General features: G+C 30.1%; 2 protein-coding genes across 2 annotated transcripts; both read left to right on the top strand.

Annotated features, from left to right (window-relative positions):
- The first annotated feature begins 581 nt into the window (after positions 1-581).
- On the top strand, positions 582-2,213 carry LOC108849462 (uncharacterized). The gene is made up of 5 exons (XM_018623017.2): positions 582-727; positions 820-876; positions 948-1,188; positions 1,270-1,322; positions 1,848-2,213. The coding sequence occupies exons 2-5, from the start codon at positions 838-840 to the stop codon at positions 2,028-2,030; spliced, it is 516 nt and encodes a 171-aa protein (XP_018478519.2). The 5' UTR covers positions 582-727; positions 820-837; the 3' UTR covers positions 2,031-2,213.
- Positions 2,214-12,997: 10,784 nt separating this feature from the next.
- On the top strand, positions 12,998-14,172 carry LOC108853211 (agamous-like MADS-box protein AGL97). The gene has a single exon (XM_018626657.2). The coding sequence runs from the start codon at positions 13,093-13,095 to the stop codon at positions 14,122-14,124; it is 1,032 nt and encodes a 343-aa protein (XP_018482159.2). The 5' UTR covers positions 12,998-13,092; the 3' UTR covers positions 14,125-14,172.
- The last annotated feature ends 1,866 nt before the right edge of the window (positions 14,173-16,038 follow it).

Here is a 16,038-nt window from a genome sequence, read left to right as displayed (position 1 = left end):
TCCGGAGATCTGACAATTCAATTTATGTTTTTAAAATATTCATATTAAAAAAATCACTAAAACCCGAGACTAACCGATTAAATTGATGGATGACCGATATGTAATCTAATTGGATTTAAATTGTAATAGTTTCATAATTTGTAATCTTATAATCGAAATTTTAAAGTTCACTATTTTGCAATTTATGAAATTATGACGTTTTTACAAAATTTTAAAGAGAAAATGATAGATATAAAATAACTAAGATTAATTATTGTATTATTTGGAAACAATGATAGTAGTATAAAAATATATTGTTTGGAAACATTGATAGTAGTATAAAGAAATAAGTATATTGTTTGGAAACATTGATAGTATTATAAAGAAATAAGTATATTGTTTGGAAACATGGATAGTAGTATAAAGAAAGGAATATTAGTGATTTAATGTATGTTTAACTATAAAATATAAAAGTGTATTTAATTTAAAAACTTACAAAATAAATGTTAGGTCCAATAAAATGTTTCTGTTTTAATAAGATAGATTCTGATCAAAAGAAAAAAAGAGAGCGAGAAATTAAATAAAAATTTCGGTTAATAAGATAGATTCTGATCAAAAGAAAAAGAGAGAGAGAGAAATTAAATAAAAATTTCGGTTATCTAAGTTGACTTTTCTATATTGGAGATTTGGCTTAATCCGTCTCCCAGACCCAGACACGCACATAGAATTCCCCAGCTCGAGATCTCTTGTAAGTTGTTGAATCTTTCTCTTTTCCTGGAGATTCTTCTTACTCCTAAATTTCTATGATTCCACTCTCCTAAAATTTAATTTTCCAATTAGATTTGGCCTCATCTGTCAATGGCGGAAGATACCTCCCCCGTACCGTCGACACCGCCCGTAAGTGTCCTTTTTAATCTTAGATTCTAAAAAAAAAAAGTCCCTTTGCTGATTGTGTAAATATACTATAGTTTGTGGAGGTGTTTTGTGAAATATCCGGTAAAGACTACCGATTCACAGCTGGGACCAAGGCCGAGTTTGCTGTCTCCGTCATCAATCGCAAACTTGTTGGTTCGTCCAAATCCAAAGCACTTTACATCGAAGCCGTAAAGGAAGGTGAAGAGCCTATCAGTTTCGGGGATGGTGCTTCTCTTGTGAGTTACGGACATGGTTGGAGGCTTAAGACAGTGGTTGACGATTCTGTTTTGCCTGGTAATTTCAGATTCCAGAAACATGTCTGCTTCTTTGTCTACTTCTCCTTTTGTTAAATAGTTGTCTATCTTCTTGATGCAGGAACGGAGAAAGAGGATACTTTTCAGAGACTGTTCCCTTCTGTATTATCAATGGTATGTATCTTACCTAGTGAACGTTGCATTTTGATGTCTCTAGGAGAGGGAAGAGGAACTCCGTGTCTTTGTTCTGTTAGAATAGATATAATCATCTTTTTTTTGCCTTGTTACCAAACTGAGTACAAAGAATTAGAGGAGAGATATAAACCAAAGGACCAATGGTTAAGTTTAAAAGAATCTTCAACTCTCTCAACCATAGTAACTAAAACCCATAAAGTCTGTTCTGTTTATATGTAAATGAAAGTCAAGTGTAACAAATACAACTCGTAAGACAGTTTAATTTGATATAAGCTTATTTTCTAGCTTTTGATTCATTTTGGTTTTGTCTAATCAACGATAATCAAAACTAAAAGCGACTCTCGTAAGACAGGATAATCAAATAAGTTTCTTCTTTCACTAATATTTTACTTCTCTTAGTTCGTTTTCTTCCCTTTAGATCTTATTTGCTATTTCTTCTACTTTCCAAATTGCGGTCTTATTGTGTATAGTTATGCTTCAGCATTGTACGGTATTGCTTTGCAGGGTTCCAAAGATTCAAAGCCTGCAAAAGTTATGAAAGCAGAAGTTGAAGGAGACCAAAGTCTGAAATACATTGGGAGGATAATGTTTGCATTTGTTTTGATGTTTATACTTGGTGGCCTCTTCACAATAGCTCTTGAGAACCTTCCTAAATTGATATTGCTCTTTAACAATCCTTCCATGTAATAATTGACACTTTTCCAAGCACAGAGACCTTCTGGGATGTTATAATAGTTAAGGCTTTATTTATTTGTCTATCTAACTCATTTAGAGAACGTTCCGTGGAGAGCCAATCAGTTTTGTAAATGATGTTTATCTTGTGAATGATGGACATGGTTGTAATCTTAATATAGTGATTGATGATTCTGATTTGCTTGGTCATTAAGTTCTTGTGAGTTTCAACATTTACATTCGAGAAATGTCCTAAAATCTAAATTGATTTGCCCACAAGTACTTCATCTCATCGCAATTCTTCAGCATTTGAGCATTCCTTTAGCTGTAATTTCAATAATTTAGGTCAAATGAAGTTTTGTGCTTGTCTTTGCATATGGTGGTCACAAGATGCAAAAGATGGAATGTTAAGTTTATCAGATTCTTTGGCTTGTGAATTTTTCTATCATATTAAAAAAAACTTTAAAAAGACATTGGCATTATATACTACTGAAATACAACAGTATTTATTCAAGTGTTTATGTTATAAACAATTTTTTCTTTCTGTTATTTAAATTTGAGGTGGTCTGGACAGTCAGACCGGAACAAATAATCAATATAACAAAGTTCTTTCCAAAGAAAATCTTATAATTTTAGCTAAAAAATCTAAAATTACATTTTGCTTTCAAGAGATATAGGATATCTTTCGAGATATAGGATATCTTGAATAATTGGAAAATTCGAGTATACAGATTTCAAGATAAAACTCAATTATTTAAAACTAATCATTTTTATTAGTAAGGGTATTTTAATCTTTTAGATTTTAAGTTATATTTAAATTCTACTTTTTCTTGCATCTCAAATCTAGATTTTTTTAAATACTATCTGTACATCTAAATACAACATCTAGATGATAGTGCAATAGCGCCTATACGAACAACATATATGCATTTGTATACTGAATTATTACTGATACAACATCCAGAATAAAAAAAGAAGAACAAGATCCTAAATAGACAAGCTCAGATTAGGAGAGACTATTGATTTGTCACATGAGCTTCGTTAGAACCACACAATTTTGAAAAGTGTGGTTAAGTATAAGAACCAGTCGTGTAATTTGATGTCTAAACTTAGATTCCGTGCGGGTGTATTTTATATATATATATATATATTGTTTATCATTTTTTCTACATATTTGATTGATTGTAAAAAAATTTACTACTAATCTTTTTTCGAATGAAATTGTTTTTTTCAACTAATCAATACAAATCGATTATGAGACTGTATAATATGATTTTATACTTTATACGCATCAATATTTTTTATTTGTTTTAAACTGTCAAATTGTTTTACTTTGATATGAAAGAATATCGAATCAGTAGTACTCTACAGTGAGATTACATGATATGATCTTTGTATCTTTTTTATTACTGTTGTCTCTTGTCAAGATGCAATGGTTGTTCAACTACAACTTTTGTATTGAAATAAGATATATATATCTAGAATAACTAAATCATATTAGTTGGTGAACCTAAAAAAAACAAAATAATAAGAACAAATTATATTATATTATGCCGGTTATATTATTTAGTTAGTGTGTATAAAGTTATTATGATAACAAACTCGTATAAGTCCAAAATATAAGGTAGCATACTAAGAAAATTGAATAAATCCAAAATTTTAAAATGAAGTTTCTTAGGTAGATAAAAATAAGACTCTATTTTTATAGATTAGATACTTTTGCTGACTGATGTTAAGGTATTTGCCGACAAATTCAGTTATATCGATAAATTCATAGCAACATTTGGTTAGCACATCTTGGTTAATCAACAATTCATGCAAGAGATTAGTTGGTTTACCTGCATTAAGATGCAGCCCATCTTGGGTCAGATTAAGGACTCTAAACAAACCTCTGCGGTATTGAATGCCCATTTCAAGATCACCATCAAACTTTTCTGTCCCTTCTGAAGGAAGCCCAAAATAATACCTTCCAGAAATAGAATAACTGAAAGCAAAAGAATTGATCCATCTAAGAAAATCAAAACAGTGCAATTTTAGTTCAATAAAAAAAAGAGATTCTAGCTAAACATACCTTTGAGATGCCCTTTTCCTGAGTAACTTATGAACCATAATCAATGTATCATACGACATATGTTTTTCGTTACAACCACGTCTATTGAATGTTTTTAACTCTATAAGATCAGTGCTTTGTGAAAGAACTTACAATAGAACCAGATCCACACATCATTGTTTGCTCTCCAATAGAACCAGATCCACGCATGTGCGGAAGCCTCTGCTTAACCATTTAAAGTGTCATTAGTGGGTTTTGAACCCAGGTTTTTGAGGGGTCAAAAATCACAATTTACCATTTATGCTACTGAATTCTTGACAATTTACAAAACAAAAGTAACATTTTGTTATATTTTGTGGTGTTAGATGACCCCACAAGTCATAAGGTGGGTCCGCCCATGCGTGACCTAAAGATCTTGACATCACTTCTACTATCGTGTAGCATCATTGGTTATCTCGTCACTGTCGTTCTGTGAATACGTAAAGAAAGCTTTGATCATCATGACCAACAAGAGTTTCTCAAACTATAAGTAGATTTCTCCATCGGTGAAATTATTACCTCCGTTGACTGTTGTAATATTTACTTCGGCTAAATGAAAATCCTCGACCATTTTTTTAATCCAAGTCTACATGGATCCTCGTTCTAAAGTAACCTTAGATTTTTCTGTCTTTTTCTTCATCTCTTTGTCTTTGTCTTGTGGACATGAAAATGCAAAAGAGATGCAATAGAGGAATTTAGATGCCGTGGTTTGAATGAGTCGATTCACTAAATCAGACCTTTGTCTAACTAATTATGTCGAAAGTGTCGAATTCTTTCACCGCCATGACGTTACCTAAAGATCTCGACATCACTTCTATTATCGCATGAGCATCGTTGTTCATCTCGTCCTTCGTTCTCTGAATATGCAAAAGCAGGTTCATTCTCTTATTTTAGCTTCTCCTTCGTTTCTTTGTCTTTGTCTTCTAGACACAAATACACAAAGGAGATGCAATTGAGGGATTTAGCTGCCATGGTTTGAATTAATCGATTCACTAAATAAGACCTCTGTCTCACCACTTCTGTTGGAACATCAGCTTCTTTCACTGCCATGAAGTTACCTAAAGATCCCGACATCACTTCTCCTATCGCATGAGAATCATTTTTCATCTTGTCACCTTTGTTCTCTGAATATCTAAAAGTAGGTTTTTTCTCTTCTTTTAGCTTCTCATTTGTCTCATTTTCTTTGTCTTCTAGAATTAATTTATATCACTTACCAAATAATCCAAAAGATATTACAATTAATAATTTATGGTAACTAATTGTATAATATAGAGAGTTAGTTATGTTTGATTAATTTATTTTCATATTTATATACTACATAAATAATTAATATAACGTAATTTATCAAAATTGATATATGATATTATATTCTTATATAAAACAGTATATCCATAAATAAATATTCTAATAATTATTAATGTCTTATAATGTCCATATATTTTTATAAGTCATTTATAAAAAAATAAAATATTTATATAATTATTATCATGGCTTACAAAACTATATTATCATGATTTTAAATTATTTATAAGAGTTTATAACTTTTATAAAAAATAAAAATTCTCATATATATTAAATGATATGTCACTTAAATGACTTTTGTTTAGGTGTCAGTCATAGAAAGAGTTTAATATAAATTGTTATAATTTGATTAGTTGAGAGATTTTCAATTTAGGTATTTAATTAAATCTAAAATAAAAGATAAGACTAGGACTAATTAATATCACTTACCAAATAATATAAATGATATTACAAATAACAATTTATGGTAACTAATTGTAAACATTGTATAAAGTGTTATAATGTTTGATTTTTTAAAAATTTATATACTACATAAATAATTAATAGAATAAAACTTGTACAAATCGATATAATGATTTCATATTCTTATATAAACATTATATTGATAAATAAAGTATTATAATAATTATTCATGTCTTATAATGTCCATACTAGATTTTTATCCGCGCTTCGAAAGCGCTGGTTATTTTGGATTATAAATAAATTTGGATAGGAATAATATTTTTTGATTGTTGTAAATTATTATATTACAAAGTTATATGATAAGAAATATTTTTGGATCTCCGTTTGAGTTTTGGGGTATGTTTTTGTGTCAGCTATTTTTTGGTTTTCGAGTATTTTCAGATTTTTGGATATTTCAAATTTTTCGAATCTTAAATATTCGAATTAATCCAAAAATGTTATGTATTAAAAATTACATATTTGAATTATGAATACAAACCTGAAAGGAACCAACCTAAACCCAAATTATTGATAAATCAATATAATGATTTCATATTCTTATATAAAACATTATAAGGATAAATAAAGCACTATAATAATTATTAATGTCTTATAATGTCCATATGTGCTTTATATAAATATTTATTATATAATAATTATATAAAACATTATATTGATAAAAAACTATTGTAATAATTATTAATTTCTTATAATGTCCATATATGCTTTATAAGTCATATATATAAAAAAGTTAAATCATTTATATAACTATTTATCATGGCTTACAAAATTATTATTTTCATAATTTTAAATTATTTATAAGATTTTATAAAACATAATGTTCAAGAAATCGCTACCTGTAATTACGCGCTTTATAGATGACTAGCGACTAGGCAGATAATTTGGGGCTTAGCTGAGACCTTGGCATTAACGAATTATTGATTCATTTTATACATATTTCACGTTGAGATAGTTTAGTTTTTTAGTTTAATTATAAAAGTATTGTGATGACTAATCAAAACAATATATACAACACAAAATAAATTAGAAAAATTTGCGGATTTATATTAACATTATTTCTTAAGGTAACATATTTAGATTGATTTTAACCGATTTATATGATTCAATTTGGTTTAAACTGTTCTAAATTTACTGAAATTATATAAAGTTGTTCTTTTTAGAACCTTGGTTGGAATTGTATAAAGAATAATAATATTTGATCAATTCTTTATTTATATGTATAAACTACATAATATAAAGAATGAAACTTTTAATTATTATAATTAATTCTAAAAAAAACTGTAAGTCTAAACTAATTATTATCACTTACCAAATAACATAAATAATATTACAAATAACAATTTGTGGTAGCTAATTTTCAAAATTATAGAAAGTGTAATAATGTTCAATTATTTATTTTGTATTTATATACCAATATAAAATAATGAATAGAAAACTTTATAGGAAACAATATAATTATTTCATATTTATATAAAACTAACACGTATCTATAATTGTTAATATCTTATAATGTCCATATATGTTTATAAATGTTTAGGTTTTGAAGATTGGGCAAATTATATTGAACAGAACATGTGATAATTTTGATAAAAATATTTTTCATTTAAGTCAAATAATACAGTGAATAAGATAAGCTATGATTGAAACAATTATAAGATGAATTTTAGGTTCATTGATTGTATGTTTTGTATTACTATTTAGAGAGATAGATAAATATTTGGCAAAAATATGTAAAAAATAAGGAAAATATAAGCAACAATTTGGTAAAAAAATAATAACTAGAAAAAGAAGAAAAGGTCGAAAAGTATGCATCATATATGTTAGAGAAATGAATGTGATAATTGTATATATAATTTCACCAGCATTTGTTATTACTAAATGTCATTACTTTACGATATTTTATACTTAATATATATTTTCATACAATATTTATATTCCCGAATTCGCGGACAAACAACTAGTGGCAGTTAAGCTACAGAGCACCATCATTGTGACATACGATACAATCTGGACTCTGGAGGTGATGTTTATTATATCTTGCACTTGTGCGTAAAGCCCATTGAAACAATACCCCAACGATATCCAACTCATTTTATCCATGCGGTGAGGTTCTGGGACCCATTCTCGTAAATGCCTAGTGAGGTGGGGCTAAGTTCATGAATGGGTTGCTTTCATTGGTGGCAAGATTATGGCTCCTACTATTTCTCAGATGTCTAGATGGAGAGGTAGATGTTGAGGGTAGTGATTTCTGATGCCATTTGACTTTTTAGATCAACAGGTGTCGGTGATATTTTTTGTGTGTCTCTAGGTGTTAAACTAATTGTTTGTTTGAATCTTATTGCACGGCTCATGCTAATAGAGTAAAATTTTACACACATTTTTCTTTCATGTGTAATATGGATTCTCATTGGACTTTTGGGAAGGTAATTACTAAAACTGCAGGTACGGAACAATTTCAAGTCAATAATGGTGGAAAAAATGTTAACAATGCCTCTCTTAACAAGGGTGAGAGTGGTGATTGGTTTTGGGAGGAAGAGAGTAAAACTAAGGCAGATCTAAGCTCTGTTCCAGATGTAGAGAGGTATAAAATGACCATTTCTGATCCAAACAGTAAGCTTTTAGGGAAAAATCTGAAGTTGCTAATTTAATTGTAAAGCTAAGATACTGAAAGCAACTGGCGGAGCTTTATGAAGGAAATATATTAATAACGTTGGGAAGGAGATTAAGATGTCAAAGGAGATGAGAGAGAATGAAAGAAACTTCCATGTCATTCTTAAGTACCAAAGCAAGCTACATCAAAAGCTTGCTTTTCTTGAAAGAATCGTTAAGGAAACTGCATCAGGTATGACATGCTTGATTTGAATTATCAGTACTCATCTCAGGGTATAGTCTCTGCTATACATCAAAAGATCACATGGATTGAAAAGTTTATAATTCATGTTATTGGAGGCCCAGATGAAGAGACAAATAAGACTACTCCACTAACCAAAGCCATAACTAGCTATATATGGAAAAGGCTTAAGAGAATTGATCTGAATCTATATATGTTATTAAAGTGTGCTTACTTTTTCCGACACGCATCCATTTAGAACTCCAGAGTTATGTGTGATTGAGCTGGAGTAGTGGAAGAATTGATGACCTATCGGGAAGTGATTCGCGATAGCGTGTAAATGAGGCCAAAACAGGAGAAAATGTCATGTAGTGATTGCAAGGTCATCAGTAAACAATGATTTCAGGCCTTGGAAGAATTAACGGACCAACCGTTGAAACGGGATGGGGTTCATGGACCGAGTGAACAGGCGTGGATGGCTCATTAGCCATGGACAGTCGATGCATTACGTCGTGTTTGGAAATGTATTGTCTTGCATTTAGATACAGCGCAAGGTCGAAGCTAAAAAAATGCAGTGGAGGAGAACCCAAAGTAAATGCTATCCTTTTGGAGTGGAAAAGTTACTTTATAGTTATCTTTCTTCCAATTTTAGAAAATTCGATCATCATCGTTACAAACACACACACATAAATATACTAAGTTTGTTTTTTTGACATCAAATATACCAAGTTTGTTTTCTCAAATATTAGATTTTGACCTGTGGGATTATTTTATAAATATATTTTAATAAAAATATATATTTGTCGTTAGGTTTTATTATAGTTGTAGTTTTTTTTTACCTTCTTTATGATAAACATAATACATGTTATAAATCGTTTTAAAATATAACAGGTTTAGTTTATTTGAACCATACAAATATGAAGTTATATTGATACTATCTTATTTTATACTATTCATTTGTATTTTTTTTTATTTATAGTAATATGGAGTAGATTATATCTAATACAACTATAGAAAATTTCCAATCCGTTTTATAAATTTTACCTTTTTGTTTGATGTATTCTATTTTATATATAATTAAATATATTTGTAAGATTTAAGATTTTTTGAAATTTTTGTTTGGTATAGTTATATCTTAATTTTGTCACAAGTTTATACATCGAACCTAAAACGTTTATTTGAGTGAATAAGTGGGAAAGCCATTCTGAACGGTCCTGATTGACTTCTTAGGATGACTTCTATACTATTATTTGATAAGTTAATTTGGTTACTTGTCATCTTCTCTTTGATTTAGGCTTAATTAATAGTTTTCATCAATAGTTTTATATATTTTAATAATAAACAGATTTGGAAAAATGATATTTTATTTCAGCTATAAAAATATTTTTTATTTTTTTATTTATTTATGCTTCTCATAGTTTTAGGTTTACTCATATTTTATAAATGATTATTATTCTTACTAAATAATTTTAGTGATGTATCTTATAATTTATCATTATCAAGAGAATAATTAAAAATTCTAATGATAATATCAGTTAAATTTATATTATATTTATTTTGAGTAATATTAAAAAAAGTTTATGTTTATATTATATTTGGTTTACTAAAATTAAACTGATGCTATTTTAATATATATATATATATATATATATATATATATATATATATATATATCACATAATATATACTTACCCATAAATTTAAAAGGAATTTCATTAATTTTATAATCATAATTATATAAAATAATTATATATTATGTTATCCAAAAATATTTATATCATAATATTTTTAAAATAAATATAAATCCATCGATATAATTTTATAGTTTTAGGTATATATGAATGTTTTCACATTTATTTTACGTAATAAAATATATTCTATTTTGAAAAATTATTTTATATAAAAATTAATATTTAATTAGTTATTAAATCTCTGCTTCCCATAATTTTAAGTTTGATAGTATTTTATGATTAATTATTAATATTTATAAATAAATTTTTTAAAATAGTTAAAAATTCTAAATGATAATATCATAGTTAAATTTATATTATATTTACTTTAGTAATATTAAAATATTAAAATATGTTTATATTTTGGTTTATTAATATTAAAATATTAAAATATGTTTATTATATTTGGTTTAGTAATATTAAACTGATTCTATTTTAATACATATACTTGATTCTGATCCGCCCTTTCAAAGGGCGGGTATATTTTTTGTTTTAATTTCTTTTGAGAATTTTTTTATTTATTTATGTTTTAGTTATATATGTGTTTAATGTTAATTTAATTTAATTTATTTTTTGGTAAATATATTAAATATGTCAAGTTGCAAACTATACACTTGTGTCATATGCATTTCAGAATCTATTTTGCACTTTATTCCTATAATTTAAAAAATATTAGTATTTACCTCAAGAATATTCGTACCCAAAAAAATCTGATTCAAAATCGATTCGAAAATCAAAGTCTCATACTCTATTAGACTTCTATTAAAACGTGGCATATATACTCGAATGGTTCTTAAAATATTATATCCAAAAACCAATATCAAATCCAATCCATATCGAAAACTAAAAAAAAATATTTGAAAGGGAGGATATACTTTTTTTTTTATTTTTTTCTGAGAATTAATTTTTATATCTATGTTTTTTGTAATTACATTTGTAGTTAATATTAATTTAATATAATTTTTGGTAACTATATTAAATATGTCAAGTTGCATAACTATATACTTGTGTCATATGCATTTCAAAAATTAACATAATTAGCCAATAATATCTGTACCCAAAAAACCCAACTCGAAATTCGACCCAAAAATCAAAGTCTCATACTTAGTGTTTTGAAATCCGTTCCGGACCAGTGGTTGCACTGATAAATCCAGTGACCCAAGATAAATCCGGTTTATGTTTTGTAAAAAAAACCAAAATATTCAGACCCAATAAAATTGAAAATAAATCACTAAAACTCGGAACCCGGTTATCGGTTGAACCACTGGTTAAACCAATAGATAATTTTTTTTTAGTTTTTTGTTATGTTTTTAAGATATATTTTGTATACTTAAATTCGAAATTTATCGTCATATAGAAAACAGGAGTTAATTCCCTTAGGTATTTTTGTTATTATAATGGGTTAATTAAATTACATATTCACAAAACAAATCGAAGTTAAAGTCCAAGATAATTTTCCAGTTTTCTAAAACACAACTTGTTCAATCTTTTACGCTTCCAACCACACCATCGACGCTTCCAATTCTGAATCGCGTGCTTCCATGGCGGTTCCAAACGTCTCAAAACCGGAATCGTGATTCCATCTCGATTCCGAGCGGTTCCGAGTGATTCCGTTTCCGTTTCCGCTTCGGAAGCGCGAAACGCATGCCCACCAACGATTCCATGCTACGTAGATTAATTTCTCTTCTTTTATTTTATGTCTGATATGACATCATCAAAATCAAGAGCATGGTCCACTATAAGTAATTTACCAAATCGTTTGGATCAGTTACTTGTCTACACTTTGCAGTTTTTGATAAGTTTTTAACTTTATACTCAGAGTAGGAAAATCCCATAAAAAAATTTCAAAAACGTCACCTATTAACACTTTAAACATTCAAAATAACGTTTGTCTCATAAAAAAACTTTCAACATATTTTACTTGCTCGTCTAATAAAAAGTTAATCTATTGTACACATAAAAATAGTGATGTGTTAGTTTTTTTCAAAAAACAATTATTTAATTAATTAATAAGAAAATAAAATAAATAAAAATTAGAAAATTAAATAAAAATCAGAAAACTAAAAAACCATTTTTATTGCATAGATTTCAAAAATCTTATGGATATAGTTGATATTCTCAGAGTTGAGTTTTATGAGTAAAAACAAAGAAAATTTACATCCCAATAACAATAGATTTCAATAGAATGTTAAAATCAATAAAAACTAAACTTTTCCAATAGCCAAAGATTTTGAGTGGAATTTAAAAATCATCACCCCAATAACAATGGATTCTATTCAGATTTTAAAAATTCATAAACCAATAACAATAGAATCTCAAAATTTAATAACTCTTCTTAAATTATTCTACCAATAACCCCCTAAGTTTGAGGGAAAGAAAAGAAAAAACAGTTTGGGTTTTTCATTTATTCCTCTCCCTCGAACCGAACATTGATACGAATAAATGAATTTGGTTTAATCGAACCGGTCTCGGTTTAGTGTTATTATACAAAAGCGAAATATTGGACTTACGATTTAATTAATTACGCCACAACGGAGCCTATATATACCTCACTTGACCTAAGCAAGCGTCCTCACTTTGCTTTCTTTTTTTTTTTCTCTGTTTACTTACTTTCGTTGGCGATTTGAAAAAACTAGGGTTTCGTTTACTTGGTGAAAATACAGAATGGTGAAGAAGGGAGGTACGAAGAGAAAGCCTGTGATGACGAAGATTGCTAACAAAGCTTCGCGCGCTACTACTTTCACCAAACGCAGAGACGGTCTCTACAGCAAAGCGGCTCAGCTTTGTGTTATCACCGACGCTCAAATCGCTATCCTTGCGACACCATCTTCTTCAAACTCCAACACTCCCTTCTTCTCGTTTGGTCACTCTTCCGTTGAGTCCGTGGTCTCCGCTTATCTCTCCGGACAGAGACTTGCTCCTGTTTCAACGTGTGATAATACCAAAGCGACGCGAGAAGACCTAGGTATATGTATGGCTCGCAAGGACCTAGGGTTAGGGTTTTGGTGGGACGATGACAAGCTCGTCAACTCGAATGATCCGGAAGAGCTTATGGAAGCGATGGAGTCTATGAAAGTACTACAGAGCCATCTCAAGCGATTGGAGGATCAAACCCTAACAACAACAACAACGGTCGATGAGGACATGGTTGAGATTTCACCTGAGTCGGATGAATGGAGCGAGATGGATCTTCATAAACTCCTCCAAGATTGTGATTGTGATGATGTACCACCACTACATGATGTTGTTAGCAACACTGAAGAGGATCATAATGTGTCTGAGCAAACCTGCAACAACAACAACTTTGTATCATTACCTGAATTAGATGAATGGAGCGAGATGGTTCTTAATCAACTTCTGGAAGATTGTGATCATGTACCAGAGCATCAGAATGTATCTGAGGAAACCTGCAACAACAACAACTTTGTATCATTACCTGAATTGGATGAATGGAGCGAGATGGTTCTTAATCAACTACTGGAAGATTGTGATCATGTACCAGAGCCACCTGTCTTTGGCAATACTGACCAAGAAGAAGAGGATCACAATGTGTCTGAGAAAACCTGCAACAACTTTGTATCATTACCTGAAGCAGTAGTTGGAAGCCTGGAAGAAGAGGCGATGAATATTGATTGGGATACTGTTTTTGCATCCGGTGAGGAGCTTCTTAGTGATGAGTATAAGATGTATGTATAGAAAGAAAGCTCGATCTAATGTAAATCTTGTTTAGAGACTATTTTCATGTTAATTTGAGGAGAAAACAGTTTCGTTTGTATCCCAATGTCTTAAATCTAATGTAATAAAAAATGTTTGTTCAGGTAAAACTTTGAGTTTTGTTTGCTTCTTCTTGTTATGTTTTTGGTAATTTGTCAGAACAGATCCTTTCCAAACGTTTCGCACTTTTATCAGTGAGAAGTTTGAACTAATTGACTAGTTTATCATATCCTTTCCAAACGTTTCGCACTTTTATCAGCCTAATTAATGATCTGATCTCAAACAATCCATAAACAACAAGAAAGGTAAAGCTTCTATTTATATATATTCTTTCACTCATCTTCTGATCTCTAACTGTCATCTCCTTTCTTCTTGCCAGCTAAGCACCCCACAGCCATGCAATACTAGCATTCAGTATCTATCATTACCCCCTGGTTCAAATAGAGCTTGTCCTCAAGCTCTGCAAATCTTATCTTCATCTCTTGGCTCACTGAGAAACATTCTGATACGCATGGAATAGTCAAGCGACTGGAATTGATTTCTCATGCGAGACTTGTAAAATTTATTGCAGCCTCTGTTGTCGTTTTACTGGAACACGAAGCAGATTTTTCTTGACCAGAATGACGATAACGTCTTTTTTTACCAAGCAAATTAAAAAAATGATCCAGATTTGGTGGATTCATGTGTTGTAGCACCAATTGTAATTTTTTTCCCAATACGACCATTTCCCAAACTGCAGCAGCCAAAAACGCTCTGAGATATCTGTTTCAAAACAACCAGAATATATACTCTCTGTTAAGCATCCAATGTTTTCCTGCTATATGACAACTCTTTCAATGAGCAACTCTCTAATCTGGTCATCGTCTTGATCTGTCAGTACTATATAGACAGACTTCTCTCCACTTGATTTAGCACTTGTAATGGCCTCATATCACTTTTCAGTGACCAGATCCACCAACTGTATAAGCCGTGACAAACATGCTGCAATGTCTTGTACTTCCAACAATGCCACACAGAAAAGTAGACACTTGTTGCCACACTGTCCAAGTACAACCAGAGAGGATTTTGTGTCTCACTTGTACCAATAACCTCTGTTTAAACTTGAACAGCCACAATCCCATTGTATAAAAGTCTCCCTTCTCATGATGATGTTGCTCCTTACCTTGCTTCGCTCAAACAACAAGCCAGCAGTAAATTTTCCTTGTCTTTGAATAGTATGAGGAAGCATAATTACTGTTACACTTTCACAAAGATCATGCTGCTGTAATTTCTTCTTCAAAAATTCAGAGGTATATTACTTATCCACCTCTGTGCTTCACGTGAAATTTTTCAGCCTCAATCAAAAACTGTTTCCTTAGAAGTGCATCTATGTTATTGTTCCTTTGGTGAACCAACTCAGACATAACTTGTACTGCAAGTTGTGCATCATCTCTGCTTTTATTCTCCAACAAAATTGTTCCTGAACAATCTTGTTGTAATCCCATTGTTTCTGTAGACTTTACTATTGCTGCAACAACAGACAATCAGAATCACTCTTGGCTTCAGTTAGAGATATGTCAACTAATCTTAAAAATATCCTCTTCTGCTCTATCAACCCGTTGTGGTACTGTTGGAGTGTGCTTGCCACCAATCTCTTGTTATATAAGGATTCATTCTTTTGTAGATACGCCACCCCACTTGTTATTAAGGATGGCTTAACAGTTCTGTTCTTAAACATCCCAGACTGTTGCAAATGCCTCTTTCTTAGTCTAGTACTACCAGTGCTATGCAAATATGCTAACCCACGTTGACGTTCTAATCGCCTTTTCTTCTCTAGCTGGACCTTGATTTAAACATCCAAAGACTTTGGAGCCAAACTTCTCTTCTTCCTGTGATGTAGTGCTTTCCTTCTCAAGA

Source organism: Raphanus sativus, chromosome 4, assembly GCF_000801105.2.
Source record: "Raphanus sativus cultivar WK10039 chromosome 4, ASM80110v3, whole genome shotgun sequence".
Classification (NCBI taxonomy): Eukaryota; Viridiplantae; Streptophyta; class Magnoliopsida; order Brassicales; family Brassicaceae; genus Raphanus; species Raphanus sativus.
The sequence above is the reverse complement of the archived record's forward strand: the minus strand, read 5'-3'. Positions and strand labels throughout refer to the sequence as shown.